Source organism: Onychomys torridus, chromosome 8 (assembly GCF_903995425.1).
Source record: "Onychomys torridus chromosome 8, mOncTor1.1, whole genome shotgun sequence".
In the NCBI taxonomy this organism is placed as follows: Eukaryota; Metazoa; Chordata; class Mammalia; order Rodentia; family Cricetidae; genus Onychomys; species Onychomys torridus.
Genome location: NC_050450.1, coordinates 6,640,266 through 6,659,818, shown reverse-complemented (window position 1 = coordinate 6,659,818; position 19,553 = coordinate 6,640,266). Strand labels below are relative to the sequence as shown.

The following is a 19,553-nucleotide window of genomic DNA, read 5'->3' as shown; positions in this document are numbered from 1 at the left end:
TATCTCAGAGTTGTTTTGATTTGCATCTCCCTGATGACTAAGGATGTTGAGCATTTCCTTAAATGTCTTTCAGCCATTTGAGATTCTTCTGTTGGGAATTCTGTTTGGCTCTGTAGCCCATTTTTTATTTTGATTGTTAGGTATTTTGATGTCTAGTTTCTTGACTTTTTGTTTGTTTGTTTGTTTGTTTGTTTTTCGAGACAGGGTTTCTCTGTAGCTTTGGAGCCTGTCCTGGACTAGCTCTGTAGACCAGGCTGGCCTCAAACTCACAGAGATCCACCTGCTTCTGCCTCCTGAGTGCTGGGATTACAGGCATGCGCCACCACTGCCCAGCTCTTGACCTCTTTATATATTCTGAATATCAGCCCTCTGTCAGATGTGGGGTTGGTGAAGATCTTTTCCCATTCTGTAGGCTGTCCTTTGTCTTATTGACTATGTCCTATGCCATACAAAAGCTTCTCAGTTTCAGGAGGTCCCATTTATTAATTGTTGCTGTCAGTGTCTGTGCTACTAGTGTTATATTTAGGAAGTGGTCTCCTGTGCCAATGTATTCAAGACTACTTCCTACTTTTTTTCTATCAAGTTCAGAGTAACTGGATCTTTGATCTTTTGGACTTGAATTTTATGCATGGTGACAGATATGGATCTATTTGCAGTCTTCTACATGTTGACATCCAATTATGCCAGCACCATTTTTCGAAGATGTTTTCTTTTTTTCATTGTACAGTTTTGGCTTCTTTGTCAAAAATCAGGTGTTCATACATGTGCAAATTAATATCAGCATCTTCAATTCGATTCCATTGACCCACATGTTGGTTTTTATGCCAGTACCAGGCTCTTTTTATTACTATAGCTCTATAGTAGAGCTTGAGGTCAGGGATGGTGATGCCTCCAGAAGTTGCTTTATTAGACAGGATTCTTTTAGCTATTCTAGGTTTTTTGTTTTTCCATATAAAGTTGACTATTGTTCTTTCCAAGTCTGTGAAGAATTGGCACACACTTTTTAAAGAGGGACCTGCAAGCCATACATTGGGATGAAACATTTGTAGAACATCTGACAAAGGATGGATATTGAGAATATGTAAGTTCCTACAAATTAACAACAGATATAGATTACCAGATAAAATACAGGCATGTGAACTGAACAAATACTTTGTTAAGGAAGACAGACACACAGCCAACAAACACACCGTCATTAGGCATCAGAGAAGAGAGGGACACAGTCATTGGTAACTACACACCTACCTGGAGGGCTAAATTAAAGTCCGATCCCAGCAAATGTTGACAAAGGGAACTCCTGGGATGTCCCAGGTTGTGACAGCACAGACAGGCTAGGGAGATGACTCAGGGGGTAATGCACTTGCCGTGTAAGCAACAAGGAAGTGAGCACAGCTCTCTAGCACCCACACAGATGCAGGCTGGCATGTAGGGGTGGCCAGCCTATAATCCTACAACCTGAGAGATGGAGATGGAACATCTTAGGGCAAACTGGCTAAACAGACCAGCAAAATTGGTGAGTTCTTAGCCAGGCAGTGGTGGCACACGCCTTTAATCCCAGCACTTGGGAGGCAGAGCCAGGTGCATCTCTGTGAGTTCGAGGCCAGCCTGGGCTACCAAGTGAGTTCCAGGAAAGAGGCACAAAGCTACACAGAGAAACTCTGTCTCAAAAAAAAAAAAAAATATTGGTGAGTTCTGGGTTCAACAAGGAATCCTACTTCAGTGAATAAGTTGGAGAGCAGTCGAGCAAAACACAAGACATCAATCTCTGGCCTCCACTCTTACATGTGTATGTGTACATATGCACCTGAACACATATATGCCCACACCCATGCAAACATGCATTCACACATGTATATATACAACAAACAAATAAATGGCATAGCCACTCTGGAAAAAGAACAGTTTCCTAGAAGATATACACATCTAACCTAACCCCCTCCTTGCTATATGCCCAACCCTTGCTACTTATTCCCCCCCAGTTAAAGATTATTACTTTGGGGAAAAAAATCAATGATTTGGACAAAATATTTACAAGAATTTTATTTACAAAAGTCTGCAACTGGGAATAGTGTAGGTGTTTGTGGAGAATGAATAAACTGTTGGTACAAGTAACTCAAACTTAAGAAGGGGTGCAGTTCTGGGGGGCACTCACCAACCTAAGACAGAGCGCCTGTGTGGCCTGGGCAGGTGTCTCCATGACATGTAAGGTGACCTGCTGACTTCTCATGCAACCTAAGTCAGAAGCTCATTTTTTAGTAAAAGGGGAGGGGGACCTGTAGGTCCCTGGCCCCCGTTTTGGGTAAACTGTTGCCCTGCTTGCTGACTTTGACCTTGATATCCTCCCTATGCTAATTTCCTGCAGGGTTCCACCCTCCTGAATGCTTAAGGGAAGTTCCTTGTCTGTGTATCCTACATATTGGGCATTAACAGCTTAGATGCAAGATTGTAAAAGTTGGTAGCAAACTTCTGCCCTCCGGGGTTCTCCCATTGTGCTGTAAGCCTGTATTTAAGGCCTCCTCCCTCCTTCAGTAAATGGCATTTGACATTCAAAAGAAGAAAGAAAGAAAGAAAGAAAGAAAGAAAGAAAGAAAGAAAGGAAGAAAGGAAGGAAGGAAGGAAGGAAGGAAGGAAGGAAGGAAGGAAGGAAGGAAGGAAGAAAGAAAGAAAGAAAGAAAGAAAGAAAGAAAGAAATTGAAGACAGCAATATCCTAAAACAGGAAGTGGTGATGGTGTCATGGGCCTATGAGGATGCTGGACTAAAGTCTATCTAATTGTGCAAACAGGTACCTAATGTCACAAGGTCCCGGGTTACATGCCCAGCACCTGTATGAATGAAGGAAGGAATAATAAAGAACTGTTGCACGTACAACACAAATAAGTCCCATAGATAAAATGTTATGCTGAGAGAAAGGAAACTCATCTATCTCCCTTGCTGTTTTCTTAGCTGGGATGGGATTCTGAGCTCAAACATGTTAATCAATCACTCTGCCATGGTACTACAGCCCCATTCCCCAGCTTATACCATCTTGAGTTAGACGTTCTCATTCAGGTCTCATAAAGGCCAAGAAGAGATCAATCTGTGGAGAAAAAGCTCAGTCCTGATTGCCTCTGAGGCTGGAGTGGAACAGGGGCAGACTGAGAAGAGGCCCAAGGGGCGATTCTGGGGCAGTAGTATTGGTAAATCATTCAGTGGTACCTTTAAGAGTCCAGTATTTCAATCAAGGGATGCTCCCCCAGGTCCCCAAATATAAACAACTACAAACTGGCCAATGACACACATGAAGTATGTAGGGTGGGGTGGTGAAGTATGTCGGGGTGGGTGGTATGTAGGGGTGGGGTGGTGAGTATGTAGGGTGGGGTGGTTAGTATGTAGGGGTGGTTCAGGCAGAGGGACAAGAGTGGCATCCCCACTGGCAGGCCGATCATGTGATCAGGAGCCCCTCCAGGTGGGCTCCCCTCAGCCATGCTAACAGGAGGCAGAACAGTGTTTCTTTAACAGATGCTGTAACCCCTCCCAGATGCTATCCCACTGCAAGGTCTGGCTTGAGGCAGAGGGTCCAAACCTCACTTCTGCCTCTGGAAGCCGTCGCTCCTGCTGGCACTCTGGACTCCTCTCTCCCTTGCCCTCCTGCCATGGGGCTCCTGTCAGCTACATGTCTGGCCTCATGAGGCTTGATTCTCTTTATTCTCTCCTGGACAGCTGCTGAAACAGCTGGCCTGCCCCAGGACTTTTGTGGTTTTTTTTTTAGTCTAATAAAATTCTCCTTGATCACCTGTTTGAGTCCATTCTTAAATTCTTTTATGAGACTAAGAACATCAAAAGGGGACCTCCAATTCCCCCTCCATCATCTGGTGACCCCAAATTCCTGAACATGTATGTTTACAACTGAGAAATTCATCAAAAACCGAGGTGACTGGATGGCCGTTAGGTGGGTGGATGGGTGGTGGGAGAATGGGTGGGTAGGCAGATGAATGGACAAATGGAAGACAGACAGACTAGGACGGCAACCATATACAGTTCAAGTGGTGAGTAAATGGAGCTCCCAACACTACTTCGTTCATTTTCCCAAGATGTTAGTGGGGACAGTCCAAGGACTTCAGAACAACACACAGAGCCACAGAAGTCCCTATTCCCACACCCATCAGAGCACTTGGTGAAAGCATTCAAGAAGCGCCCAACCACAGCCCACACCCACTAAGCCTCTGGGCATGAGGAAGCCAGAAACTTACTCTGAGGTTTTAAGGAGGTATTACCATGACCTGGAGGGCAGCTCAGGCAGGTGTAGGGAGAGTAACTTAACATCTCTACAACTGTGTCTCTGTCAGCTCCAGGGACAGAGACACAGTCTACCACCACCACCATCTCCTGTGTGCCTGGGAACATTTGGTATTTTAGTTCATTTATTCCACAACAACTCTGGAGGTAAGTTTTATTATCTTGATTTTATGAAAGAGAAGGCTGAGGCTCAGAAGGCATAGAAATGTACACAGCTGGAATTGGGATGCAGACACAGTTGCACAAGTTCTGTCTAGAAAGCACGTCTCACCCCCACCAACTGCTTTCCAGAACAATGGCAGGGTCTGTGCATATGGGCAGAGCTTGGGTACAATGTAGACAGTCATCAGCTTTGGATAAGGAAGCTGTCTCCCTTTCATGTAAGATTTACTTTCATACAGGTGGCCACAACCACAGAAGTACACACATTAGGCCTTGTGCATGTACATACATGTGCCAGCTCACAGTGTTTTGTGCTTCACCTTTTCCTTTTTTATAATTTTAAAAATTTATTTATACATGTATGTATGTGCACATGTGTGTCAGTGCCCATAAAGGCCAGAAGGAAGCACTGGATTGCCTGCAGCTGGAGTCACAGGTGTCTGAGAGCTGCCTGGCCATGGGTGCTGAGATCTAAATTCTGATCCTCTGGTAGAGCAGTAAGAGCAGGGTTAACCACTCATAAATCATGTATCCCCCCTTCCCCGTATGGAGGCCTGAACCTAAGGCCTCAAGCATGCCAGGAAAAAAGCCCTCTAGCACTGAACTACATCTCCAGTCTCCCTTTTCCTTTTTAAAAATTAGTGTCAGATGGGGATGTAGCTCAGTGATACAGTGCTGGACTAGTGCAAGTGAAGCCCTGGATCCCCTTTCCTACATTTCAAACCAAAGCAAAATCAAAGGCCCCCCTAATCTCAAGCCTTTAAGCCCATAGCTCTGGCTTGCTCCCTCCCTGTCTCCACTTTCCACTTAGTGGAGCCACAGACTGAGCTGGGGGAGAAGGAAGGGCTAGGAGCGTCGGAGTGGGGGAACGTCTTCCATACATGGAGGTATGCAGCTCCACCATGGGAGCTCGAGGCGAGGAACAGCTGGAGGGCAAATGCAGCAACTGCTCCAAGGAAAGCGTTAAAGGCGAGTTTCTATGAAATCTTCTTTAATTCCATCTTTTTGAAATTCATTTTTCATTTTTATTTTCATGGTACAAAAGCATTACATATCCAGAAGCATCTGCTGTGGAGTGTCCTGCAGGAGCATATGGTGCTTTGCCACTGTGGAACCTGTCTGAATAAAGGCTTTGAAGCATGCTACACACACACACACACACACACACACACACACACACACACACACACACACACACACACCACACCATGAATCTGGCACTGTGATAGGAACAGAAAATCCAGCTTCTCACTCTCATACCATCCATGCGAGACTCTGAGGGAAAGGAACTTGCAATAATGTGCTCTCAAAGCCCAGGTATCTGCTGAGATGACCCTGGGTCAGCACAGGAAGATCTCCATTGAAAAGATAAGCCTGAGAGCTGTTCCTAGGCAGTGATGGTGGGAAGCAGGGGACAGAATCACTTACTCATCAGGAGCCAGTGACCATGACCTGTGATGACACCACAGGCTGAATGGAGGGTTGTCCAGGCACATCTCCAGGCAGGGCAGAGCTCAGCACGAATATGACCAGAACACCCTGGAGGCTCGCTCACCTGGCATGGTTCACGGCTGACTTCCTCCCTGGGTGGACTTGCCAACACTCATCAGGGCAGGACAGGTTTTCCAGGAGCAGGAAGTAATTAGTTAATAACACACACACCTGCAACAGCCCTCAACTATGATGTATGTCAATGGTCAGTTTAGATGAAAAGGGAAAACAGAAACAGCCAAAAAAGGAAAGAGTAGCTTTTGGAGGAGATAAACTTGGTTCCAAAGCCCTCCCATGCCTCATTTGATTAAGTGAATACAGTATGGCTTCCAAACAGGCAGGCTGGGCTAGCTCTCTCTCAGCAGCAGCACGCTCAGTGTGCTCCACCCTGGTCTCTGTTACCACGTGTCGGGGACTTCAAAAAGCATGGCAGGGCTATCGGCAACGGTTCCTGGGGGGAAAGGAGAAGCAGATTAAGGACATGGACAGTCACTAGGGGAACACTGTTTGCTAGCACGGACAGCACCCTGTGCACAACTGCAGACAAGTAGGGGAGGACTGCTGCACAGGTAGGTCCTGGACTTGGGGACAGACCCAGCACATGAAGGGGAAGCCACAGGAACCTTTAGGGAGGTGGCATACCTGGCCTGCTTTGGCAGCCTGTTTGTGCACAGAAGGGAGCTTGGGTGTTAGCACTTCATGTACATGTGCATGCAGCATTCCCTGCTGGAAACCAAGCTGGGCATTTAATTCACATACTTCATAAAAGCCACCAGGGAGCCATCAATGTCCCCATGATAGTGGTGAAAAGACAGACATAGAAATGTAAGGGACTTAAAGCTCCCAAGTGCTTGAGTGAGTTTAGATTAGCACTAAGCTCCTCACTAGAGCAGCAACAGCCTCAGTTTCCATGAGAGGGGCGCAGCTGGTACCTGCAAGAGAAATACCAGGGGTAGCAGGCCAGTGAGGACCATGGGTCCCTAGGAAGCAAGAACAGCCATGGTTTTTGCAGAGGCAGTGATGCAGGCTGAGTCCCCCTCTAGGTCAGTTACAATCAGGTTTCCTATAGGTCTGAAACACTTCTACTTCTGACATTTGTGAGACAGTGGCAGGTGTGTGTGTGTGTGTGTGTGTGTGTGTGTGTGTGTGTGTGAGTGAGAGAGAGAGAGAGAGAGAGAGAGAGAGAGAGAGAGAGAAGAGAGAGAGAGAGAGAGAGAGAGAGACAGACAGACAGACAGACAGACAGACAGTGGCAACACAGCTGGACTGGTATGTGAACCACAGCATCTAGTCTGGCTTGGGTGTGGACTGAGCTGAGGAAAAGCATGTTCATAATGGAGAGCATCCAGGCCTGTCACTGAGGCGGACAGGGGAACAGGCAGAGCTGAGGCTCTGGGCTCCGACCACTCAAGAGTGAATCCACTAACCTGTCTCCTCTCTACCATGACAGCCTCTTGCCTTACTGTGTAGTGACAGAACCTGGCAAGATGCCCAAAGAGGTTGTGAGGACAGATACATCTGGATGCACCATGGCACAACAGAAACCCAACAAACGGCTATTTCTCCAGCTATTTAGGTATTCTGTCACATGTGAAGGCATCTAGGGTTTACCTCCTAGTGTATCTAGGGTAAGCAACTGACACCATTCTGTGTGGAATCTGTGGAACATCACACACTGCTTCTGCCACACACTCTTTGGAAAACAGAAAATCCCCCAGGCTGGCCCATCTCTTAGTATCAGCCTTGGTGCAGCACACAGGCTGAGGCTCACAAAGCTGAGTGCTAAAAGCTCTCAGGCGGACACTGGGCCCCACGGTTCCCAACACTCCACACAGCCCCCACCACCAGCAGAACCCATGTGGTTGATATATTGTGCACCCTAATAAACTTGTCTGGGGTCAGAGAACAGAACAGCCACTAGACAGACACAGAGACCAGAAAATGGTGGCATCACACTTTTAATCCTAGCATTCCAGAGGCAGAGATCCACCTGGATCTCTGTGAATTTAAAGCCACACTGGAAACAGCCAGGCGTAGTGACACATGCCTTTAATCCCAGGAAGTAATGGAAGGAGGCAGAAAGGTATATAAGGTGTGAGGATGAGGAACTATAGCCTGGTTAAGCTTTTAGGTTTTTGAGCAGCAATTCCGCTGAGAGGCATCCAGTCTGAGGAAACAGGATCAGCTGAAGAATTGGCAAGGTGAGGCAGCTGTGGCTTGTTCTGCTTCTCTGACCTTCCAGCATTCACCCCAATACCTTACTCCTGGGTTTGTTTTTATTAATAAGAACTTTTAAGATTCCTGCTATAAACCTGAAATCCCATTCTTGCTACTTTCAGAACCTCTGCAATCACTCACAACAGGTCTCACTCAAAGAAGAGAGCAACAAGACTGGTTGACTCAGTGTGTTCAGCCTCTGACGACCCTGGCCTGGCTTGCAGACACAAACAGGACTGAGTGCTTAAACCAAGATGGCCACGGGTCCAGCAAGTTCTGCCTTGCAGCCAGAGGCTTTACTTAGGAGGCTTCAGAAAAAAAAAAAACCCACTTCCCCCATGTCCTCCAACTCATCACCAAGGTGTCTCTCCTGTGGTGTCTTTTTTATGCAGTACTGACAAAGAAGTACAAAATCTACTTTGTTTTTGGTTCTCACTGTTCAGCACTGTTAGCACTGCTTCAGGGGAGGAAAGACAAGCCCATTTTATTAGAATATCCTATGTTTAAAACCCTAAAAAACCAATTTATTGTTTTCACTTAAAATGATGAAAACTACAGAAGAAATTAATCTATTAATGTATTCTATAATTATGTGTTTCACTTTTTCAGAGATTGGCCTCACTCCGTAGCCCAGACTGGCCCCAGACTCCTGTACAGACCAGACTGCCCCAGACCCCTATACAGACCAGACTGCCCCAGACTCCCTGTACAGACCAGACTGCCCCAGACTCCTATATAGACCAGACTGCCTCAGACTCCCTGTTCAGACCAGACTGCCCCAGACTCCCTGTACAGACCAGACTGCCCCAGACTCCCTATACAGACCAGACTGCCCCAGACTCCCTGTACAGACCAGACTGGCCGCTCCAGACTCCTATACAGACCAGACTGCCCCAGACTCCTATACAGACCAGACTGACCCCAGACTCCCTGTTCAGGCCAGACTGCCCCAGACTCCTATACAGACCAGACTGCCCCAGACTCCTATACAGACCAGACTGCCCCAGACTCCCTGTACAGACCAGACTGCCCCAGACTCCCTGTACAGACCAGACTGCCCCAGACTCCCTGTACAGACCAGACTGCCCCAGACTCCCTGTTCAGACCAGACTGCCCCAGACTCCCTGTACAGTCCAGACTGGCCCCAGACTCCCTGTACAGACCAGATTGCCCCAGACTCCTATACAGACCAGACTGCCCCAGACTCCTATACAGACCAGACTGCCCCAGACTCCTATACAGACCAGACTGCCCCAGACTCCCTGTACAGACCAGACTGCCCCAGACTCCCTGTACAGACCAGACTGCCCCAGACTCCCTGTACAGACCAGACTGCCCCAGACTCCCTGTTCAGACCAGACTGCCCCAGACTCCCTGTACAGACCAGACTGGCCCCAGACTCCCTGTACAGACCAGACTGCCCCAGACTCCTATACAGACCAGACTGCCCCAGACTCCCTGTACAGACCAGACTGCCCCAGACTCCCTGTACAGACCAGACTGGCCCAGACTCCCTGTACAGACCAGACTGCCCCAGACTCCTGTACAGACCAGACTGGCCCAGACTCCCTGTACAGACCAGACTGCCCCAGACTCCCTGTACAGACCAGACTGCCCCAGACTCCCTGTACAGACCAGACTGGCCCCAGACTCCCTGTACAGACCAGACTGGCCGCTCCAGACTCCTGTACAGACCAGACTGCCCCAGACTCCCTGTACAGACCAGACTGGCCCAGACTCCCTGTACAGACCAGACTGGCCGCTCCAGACCAGACTGGCCTTAAAGTCACAGGGATCCTTCAGCCTCAGCCCTCCAAATGCTGTGATTCTAGGCATGCACTGGCAAGCCTGGCCTTCTAATTTGAGTATTTTAGAGAGTGTGATGGTGATGGCTGGAGAGATGGTATGAGGAGCTACAAGCAGGACTTCAGTCTATATTAAAAGCTGCAGCACATGCAGACAATGTTCAGGCATATTTTTGACTGCTTGTGTGATTTTTGTTAATTTCATGAAATCCAGCAAGCTCTTTATAGATCAGGACACATGCAGAGTGGAAAAGGCCCTGACCCTGACTGGGCCCAGTCAGGCCTGCTGCCCAGCACTGCTCTGACCTCACTCTTGATTGTCAATCAGGGCCACTGTCCCCAAGTGACACACAAAAAAGAACTGTATAGTCCAGTGTCTCCTCCTCTTGAGCACACAAGCAGGACCTGGGTGAAGTACCAGGGCATATTTAAGGAGTCTAGGACCTTGGGCAGACTCTCAGAAGCCTCTGTGTTCCTAGCTATAAAGCAGACAGTGATGGATTTAGGGATGGAACTGCCAAGCATTCAGGCCTGTCCCTCATGTACCCAGCACATGGGGAGCAGCACTGTAGGTGCTGAAGTAACACCTGCTTCCTGGTGTCCCTCAGAGCAGGGACTGGCCTTTCTAGTGATGAGACGCCATCCAGACCTTGCTCTAGGGTTTGCATGCACTGGCTGCTTGAGGTATGTGTGAAGTGGAGAAGGCACAGCTGGGTCAGGCAGGCCTGGGCCCCTGGGCCCACTTCTCACACTCTTCCCTGAGTTCTCAGAGCTTGGATCCTAGGTCACTACAAGGGTGATGGTTCCCTCTTTCAAGGCTTTTGTAAAAACATAAAAATCAAGTAAAATAAGGCTCCCACTATGGAGTCTGGCACACACTAAGCTCTGAACACTTGCTAATTTCTCATTTCCTTGGCTTCTTATATAATTCTGCTTGTGAAGAAAATCAGGATGCCAGAGTGTCTCTGGGAACAGTGCCAAGTCTTCTACTGAAAATGAACACACAGAGTTGCTTCTGTATAAGTCGAAATGCATGTCCTAGACACTGAGGCTATAAGAAATATACATGCAATACCTTGATATTATAGTGGAGAGGGGAATTATGAAAATGGCCTGACCACCTCTCACAAAGAGACCTCAGCAGGCTTTGTGTGCCAGAACCAGGGCTTGTTACAGCCTCTCCAATTAAAATACAGTATTGCTTGTCTCTTAAAGGCTGTGTTTGAACACTCAGCCCCAGCATGTGGTGCTACTTTGAAGGCTGTGGAGCCTTTAGAGGGTGGGGTCTGGCTAGTGGAATCAGGTCTTTGAAGGTTAAACCCACCCTGGCTCCCTCCACTTCCTATCTGCCATCACCAGAACAAGCCCAGCCTGCTGCATAACTGCCCCTGCTCTACCCACACAGACAGAAGCCCAGCTCCACTGTGCTGGACTGAAGCCTCCAGAAACCAGGAGCCCAAATAAGCCCTTCCTCCCTCCAGCTGCTGTGCCAAGTAATTGTCACCACAATGAAAGAGCTGCTGTTCATCACGCCTAGAGAAAACAGCTCTGGGGATTACCACATGGGGTCTGCCCTCAAGTGAAGCCCTGCTATCATTTTGCTCCCAAAATATGAGCCTGCTGAAGCCTGAAGCAGCCCATGATCAGAGTTAGTCAGATCAATACCAACCTGCCAAGGAAAGCTCTTTCTTCATTCTTTTTAACTTCTTGGCCTTTTCCCGTCCCTCTGGGAGGAGGTCTGCACAGGAATCTATCTGTTCAAGCTCAGAGTCAGACATCCCCTCCAATTCTCTGTCCTCCGAGCCAGATTCCCCTGGGTCAGGACTCAGATTTCTCTTTCCAATCATGCCAGTTGCTGCAAAGCTGCAATGTACAAGGTGAACAACATGAGTGGTGTTAGGAGCAGGAGGAGGGACCAATGAATATGGCTCAATGATAAAAGTCCTATGAATATGTCACTGGGGGGCAGCATCTGAACGGAGACCCAGCTTTCATCTTGGGGACAAAATGGTCAGATGCAGGCTCTACCACATGCTGTGTACACAGTGCAGAGCTGAGCTGTTTCAGCATTAACAGCTCTTTACAGAAAACCCTGGCTACATCTTGATAAAGATACAGCAACAATGGAGTGAGGAAGAGAGCTGCTCTGAGAGAGTCAGAATTTTGATGGCACTGAACCAGAAGAGAGCAGAGTGCCTTCAGGACCTGCTGATGACAGCGCAGGACAGAAGGACTGCTGATCCAGCTGCTGTTGCACATTCACAACTCGAATAGCACCGGAACACATTCCGCCTTCGTGTAATTCTCCTCTGTTCTAGAAAGGTAAACTGTTAAGCTTATAATGAAACCTGTGTTTGTTTTTAAGGCTTTATAGGATTTGACATAGTGAATTAAACTAGAAAACAGGTCTGATTTTTCCTTAAGAAAATACATTCCTTGAAATGAAACTTGATGAAAACTACATCATATGGCCAACAAGTCCTGTCTCCTGGAATTGGTCTTGTAAATAGATCTTTTTAAATGATGAAAAGCATTAAAAAAAAAAAAAAAAAAAACCAAAGCATTCCATTTAAGGGAAGCAGAGACAGCAAGATGAGCAGAGAGAAGAGAACTAACCTCACTCCTATGAGCTAGGAAGTGTTACCAACAGGTACTCGAGTCAAAACTCTGGCCCATTATTTTCATCTGTAGTCCTCCCATCTCCTCTGCATCTCACAGCCCTCTAGACAGCCCCCGTGAGGAGGGGTCATGCCAGCCCTTGCCTCTGATGGCTGGCCTCCTGCTTCACCTCTACTGTAGGAATGGTTTGGTTTTGTTCTTAACTTTTTGTTGTTTTCAGGCAGTGTCTTACTCTAGCCCAGGCTGGCCTTGAACTCATGATCCTCTTGCCTCAACCTCTCGAGTGCCAGAAATGCAAGCATGTGCCACCATGCCTCACTAAATACAGCTGAATGTCTGTGAAGAAAAAGGAAGATGCCAATAGCATCATCTGTGGGAAGGAGGTCATTGTTAAAACTTCATCCTGTTCATGGCTTTAAAGCTGGTAACAGTGGCAGGGAGAGAGTGCAGCAGGTACCTGCCGCAAGGCCTGCCAGCTGGAGCTCCATCCCCAGGCTCCTGACAGAATGAAAAAGCTAATAACCCATACCCTCATGCTGTTGATGCAGCCTCTATAAGACTCTAGATGTCTGTGAGTACTTGGTTTTGTTTCTGGACTTTGTGTTTTATTATTTTTTTGGTTTTGATAGGATTTCTCTGTGTAGCTCTGGCTATCTTGGAACTTGCTTTGTTAGACCAAGCTGGCCTCAAACTCAGAAATCTGTCTGCCTATGCCCCCTGAGTGCTGGGATTAAAGGTGTGTGCCTTTAGTAGAGCAGCTAAATTTTTGTTAACCATTATGTCCTAGAGGCCATCAGACCCCAGAACTCAGAGCCCAGAGAAAATGTGCAGGTCTCTTCCCTTTGCAGCATGGGGTGGTCCTGTGGTGATATTTTGTTTGTACTCTAACAAATAAAATTTGCCTGAAGATCAGAGAACAGAGCCAGCCACTAGATTAAACACAGAGGCCAGGCAGTGGTGGCATACACCTTCAATCCCAGCACTAGGAAGGTTGAAACAGGAAGTGATATGGTTGGCAGAGATAGGAATATAAGGCAGGAGGAGACAGGAGCTCAGCGCTCTTTCTGCTAAGGACTTGGGCATTCAGTCTGACGATTTGTGGAGAGAGGATCTTCCCCTTTCGGCTGAGGAATTGGTGAAAGGGGACGTGGCTGTGGCTTGTTTCCTCTAATCTTTCAGCATTTACTCCAATATCTGGCTCTGGGTTATATTATAAGATCAATTAGGATTCGTGCAACAAGATTTAGTAACTTATAAGTTTCTGAATTGCCTAAATTTTCTGAAACTATCTAATCTTTTTTTTTTTAAAAGATTTATTTATTTATTATGTATACAGTGTTCTGTCTGCCTGTATGCTTGGACATCAGAAGAGGGCACCAGATCTCATGACAGATGGTTGTGAGCCACCATGTGGTTGCTGGGAATTGAACTCAGGACCTCTGGAAGAGTAGTCAGTGCTCTTAACCTCTGAGCCATCTCTCCAGCCCCGAAACTATCTAATCTTTAAAACAACAACAACAAACGACCCTAAGGTATTATCTCTTTGTTTTCTGAGACAGTCTCTTAATGTGTAGGCCAAGATGGCCTTGCACTCTGATTCCCTGTAACTCACCCTTCTGAGTGCTGGAATCATGCTCAGTCTACCACCAGGTTTGTGTGTATCTGTTATTTTACGTGTGTGAGTGGACACAAATTATGTCAGCAAAGATGGACTTTCTCAAATTGCTGTTACTACAAGTGGGAAAGGACACACAGAAGGTATTATTCACACTATCCACATAAGTGCCTGGCGGACAAATACTAAAGTGTGAACATGTAAGGACAGAAGTACTAAAAGAAGACCTGGCGAATTTCAACAGCCTGGGTAGGAAGATGCTTTCCTTGTATGATCTGCCACCCACATACAGTCAGGTTTATAAGTTTGACTTCATGAATATAAAAATTTTTTGTATGGCAGTCATGTGAGCAAAGCAAAAAAGAAAAATGATAAAGCAGCATAAAATGCTGACCACATATACCACAGACAAAGGGTGATGTTCCTAACATATAAATTACTCAAAATGAAGAAACTAAATGTAAAAGGAGAAAGCTGTAATACACACATATGCACATACTCTCTAAATATGTCCATAATGCAAAAGTACAATGCTGAAATGTGCTCTCACCACTATATTAGCAAAAATATCCACACACTTGTGATCTGCTCTGTGAGAAGATTGGGATGGGCACTTTGGTGCATGAGAATGAGAATATAGCCTTCTGCCAGGGAGACGGGGACACCTAACAAAAAAAACATTTGGATACCCTTCAAAACAAAAAGCCTGCTTCTAAGAGTTCAGAAGATAAACATCCAACAATGCAAAAATAGAAAATGCAAAAAATGTATGTGAGTCATTCATTACCAAGTCATTTCTAACTGCAGAATACAGCAAAGGTCTAAGTACAGAAAACTGAGTAGCTACACTATAAAACATAAAAACTAAACAAAGTTCAGAGCATTTTCAAGAAAAGACTGAAAACACCAAACAACTAAGAATGTCTATGCAGCTGTTTCCAGTAACAAAAGTGCAAAAACGTAAGGTGTGAAAGAACACCTAATATGGCTGTTACCTGCAGTCACGTGTGGTGAAGAATTAGAAAGGCCCTAAGTACATCAGCAATGGGTGAGTGAGCAGTAACAAAGAACACAGGCTGATGATGGACAAGCCAGGAGTGTGCTGCTGTGGTGTACATGAGCACACACTGGGGGGATGATGAGCGTGGGATGGGCTGGGAGGTGCCAGGGGTGAAGAGCTCTCTGTGCAAAAAGGGAGATGGAAGTACACAGGAGAACCCCACAAGCTCCAAGTGCCAGGTCCAGTAAATAAGTGCCACTACATAATTCCATAGAGCCACTTAATACTCAAACGCAGGAGAGCTTTAAAGAGAAGAGAGTGTATACTTAAACATGATTCAGAAATACCTTATCAGCCTAAGAACACAAGGAAAAAGCTATCTTGGCCATGTAACAATGTCTCATTTGAGGGAACATCCTTTCTCCAGGCTCCCAGCTCTGAGATAAGGTAAGTTTTTTTTTCATTCTTCAGTGTCCCTGCTCACCAGTAGCCCCTCAATTACCAAATTATCTTAGGAGCTGCCATACACAAAATGTTTATATTTATGAAGTCAAACTTACAAATCTTGACTGTATGCCATGTGAGCAAAGCAAAAAAAAAAGGCTCTGAGTCCTATTCAAAAACTCCTGTTGTCCCTCTCCCCACAGGTTGTCACCACGGGCACAGACAACAGGGTCCTGAGTGACCAATCTCAGCCTTTCTACTTCTCTCCAGTCTCTGTCCCTTTACAGATTTACTCCTTCTAATGCTGCCAATGTTCCCACAAATTGGAAATATGAGTAAGGACTCCCAGCTCAAGGGCATCTTTGGTTTTCCACTACAAACCTCAACAGAACCCATCTGCACAGCCTCTAGGATCACCTCTTTCTCACCTCCTCCTTTGCTGGCTAAGACACAGGCTTACTTATGCATCTATCAAATGCTATCTCCACAGTCCAAGGACATTCCGCGCTTCCTGTCTTAGTGTTCCTGTTCATGCAAAGTGCCTGCTTCCTTGGCACTTCCTGTTTAAACTACACAGTTTCTGTTTAGTGTTCCCTGTCCTCCATGCCCCAGGGCTCTGCCAGGCTTTCTCAAATTATCTTCCTTCTTATTTAGACTAAACAGAAAAAGTACCCACCAATGGAAAAACTGCTAACCACCTAAGATAGAAGATAGTGATACATTTATAAGGTGAATCACAAAAAAGTTCCAAGCAGATGATGAGAACTTCATATAATACTAGGGGAACTTCACATTGTCATTTATTATGAAATTCCAGAAAAGACAAAACTGACAATATATGGAGAAAAATTCCAGAGGGATGATGGGGGTGGGAGGGCACCAGGGTTTGGTGGAACCTGGAGCCAGCCTGAAGCCAGCCTGAGCTACACAGTGAGTTCAATAACAGACTGGGTAACACACAGAAACCAACCAAGACAAGATTGTCCACTTTCTCTGTACTGTGGTGATATTGTGTTCCCCAATATATTCTGCACCTTAATAAACTTATCTGGGGTCAGAGAACAGAACAGCTGCTAGATAGACATACAGGTCAGAAAATGGTGGCACACACACCTTTAATCCTAGCATTCTGGGGGCAGAGATCCATTCCAATCTCTGTGAGTTCAAAGCCACACTGGAAACAGCCAGGCATGTTGACACACGCCTTTAATTGTAGGAAGTGATGGCAGGAAGCAGAAAGGTATAAAAGGCATGAAAACCAGGAACTATAGCCTGGTTAAGCTTTTAGGCTTTTGAGCAGCAGTTCAGCTGAGATCCATTTGGATGAGGACACAGAGGCTTTCAGTCTGAGGAAACAGGATCAGCTGAGGAATTGGCGAGGTGAAACTGTGGCTTGTTCTGTTTCTCTGATCTTCCAGCATTCACCCCAATAACTAGTTTTGGGTTTGATTTTATTAATAAGACCTTTTAAGATTCATGCTACACTGTACCTATTCAATACAGTACTTGAAATCTTAGCTAGAGCAATGAGACAACTGAAGGAGATCAAGGGGACCCTGGAAAGGAAGAAGTCAAAGTATCTTTATTTGTAGATGATAAAATAGTACACATAAGTGAGCCAAAAAATTCCACCAGGAAACTCCTATAGCTGATAAACACTTTCAGCAAAGTACCTGGATACAAATTTAACTCATAAAATCAGCAGCCGTCCTATATAAGTGACAAATGGACCAAGAAAGAAATCAGGGAAACAGTACCTTTCACAATAGCCTCAAATAATATGAAATATCTTGGGGTAACTCTAAACAAGAAAGTGAAAGAACTTGTATGATAAACCCCTTTAAGACACCAAAGAAAGAAACTGAAGAAGATACCAGAAGATGGAAAGATCTCCTATACTCATACAACAGTAAGATTAATGGCCATCTTACCAAAAGCAATCTACAGATACAGTTCTGAATAGTAAAAGAGCTGCTGGAGCTATCACCATCCCCAACCTCAAACTCTACTACAGAGCTATAGTAATAAAAACAGCATGGTGTTGGCACAAAAACATGTTGATCAATGGAATCAAACTGAAGACCCAGACATAAATCCACACATCTATGGACACCTGATTTTTTTTTTTATAAGGAGGCCAGAAATACATAATGGAAAAAAGACAGCCCCTTCAATAAATGGTACTTGTCAAACTGGATGGCTGCATGCAGGAGAATGCCAATAGATCTACATTTATCACTCTGCACAAAACGCAAGTCCAATGATCAAAGACCTCAACATAAAACCAGTTACACCAAACCTGGCAGAAGAGAATGGGGAATAGCCTTGAATGCACTGTCACAGGAGACAACTTCCTGAACAGAACACCAATCGTGCAGGAACTGATAATTAATAAATGGGACCTAATGAAACTAAAAAGCTTCTGTAAGACAAGGGACACCATCAATAGGACAAAATGGCAGCCTATGGATGGGGAAAGACTTTCACCACTCCATATCTAACAGAGGGTTAATATCCAAAATATATAAAGAACTCAATAAACGAGACATCAACAAACCAAATAATCCATTTTTTAAATGGGGTACAGACTAACAGAGGAATCTCAAGTGGCCAATAAACACTTAAAGAAATGTTCAATATCTTTAGCCATCAGGGAAATGCAAATCAAAATGACGCTGAAATTCCATTTTACACCTGTCAGAATGGCTAAAATCAGTCGCACAAATGACTGGTCATGATGGCGAGGATGCAGACCAAGGTGAATGAACACTCCTCCATTGCTGGTGGGAGTGTAGACTTGTATAGCCACTGTGAAAATCAGTGTGGTGGTTCCTCCTAAGACAGAAATCAATCTATCTCAGGACCTAGCTATAAAACTTTGGGGCATATACATGAAGAATGCCTCATCCTACCACAATGACGTTTGCTCCACCATGCTCATTGCTACTCTATTTATAACAATCAGAAACTGGAAATGAACTAGATGCTCCTCAACAGAATAGTGGATAATGAAAACTGATACATTTACACAATGGAGTATTACTCAGTCTTTTAGAAAATGGCATCATGAAATTTTCAGGCAAATGGATAGAACTAGAAAAAAAATCCTGAGTGAGATATTCCATACAAATATGATATATATTTGCTTATATGTGGGTATTAGGAACAAGGGCAATGATAATCACGCTATAATACACAGAACCTCAGAGGGTGAGTACAGAGTAAGGGGTTAGAGCATCAGTTCTCAACCTGTGGGTTGCGACCCCCCACAGGGTTGCATATTGGATATCCTGCATATCAGATACTTACATCATTATTCATAATAGTAGCAAAATTAGTTATGAAGTGGCAAAAAATTGATTTTATAGTTGGGGGTCACGACAACATGAGGAATTGTATTAAAGGGTCGCAGCAACAGACAGCTCTCGTTAGGAAAGGGAAACAGAATAGACAGACATGGACAGAAAGGGGGTTGGTTGGAATGGGAGAATCAATTTGAGAGGAGAAGGAAGAGGGGGATAAAGGAGGGAATATGGTGAGAATCAACTAAAATTAATGGCCAATTGATGGGGAGTATGGAAACCTAACACAGTGAAAGCTTCCTAAAATATATACATATACAAAGGTGATCTTAAAAAATTACCAAATAATGGGGAGACAGAACCTTAACTGAATATCTTTTGTCACCAAATGAAGCTTCCAGTATAAGGAATGAGTTACATCCAATTGAGTTGTTGGCCAGAGGGATATCGTGGGAGCCCCAAACCACCCAGGCTGTTGCTAAGACAATAGGTTGTTCTCCACAAACTGACTGCAAGCTCAATCGCTGAAGACAACACCCACACAACTCACTGAACATGGAGATGTCAAGATGGTGCCTACACAGAGCCTTCACCCCATGTTCTAGTGTCTTGGTACAGAAAG

General features: G+C 45.5%; 1 protein-coding gene across 3 annotated transcripts in view; it reads right to left on the bottom strand.

Moving 5' to 3' along the window:
* Positions 1 to 4,423: 4,423 nt before the first annotated feature.
* Parn (poly(A)-specific ribonuclease) overlaps positions 4,424 to 19,553 on the bottom strand; it is a 171,909-nt gene continuing 156,779 nt past the window's right edge. For 2 of the 3 annotated variants that reach the window (XM_036197933.1, XM_036197934.1), the window contains 2 exons: positions 11,621 to 11,814; positions 4,424 to 6,380 (listed from right to left, as the gene is read on the bottom strand). In XM_036197933.1, the coding sequence (XP_036053826.1) occupies positions 6,328 to 6,380; positions 11,621 to 11,814 (247 nt within the window). In that variant the 3' untranslated portion in view covers positions 4,424 to 6,327. The remainder of the gene's footprint in view (positions 6,381 to 11,620; positions 11,815 to 19,553) is intronic. The other variant, XM_036197932.1, reaches the window with a different exon arrangement.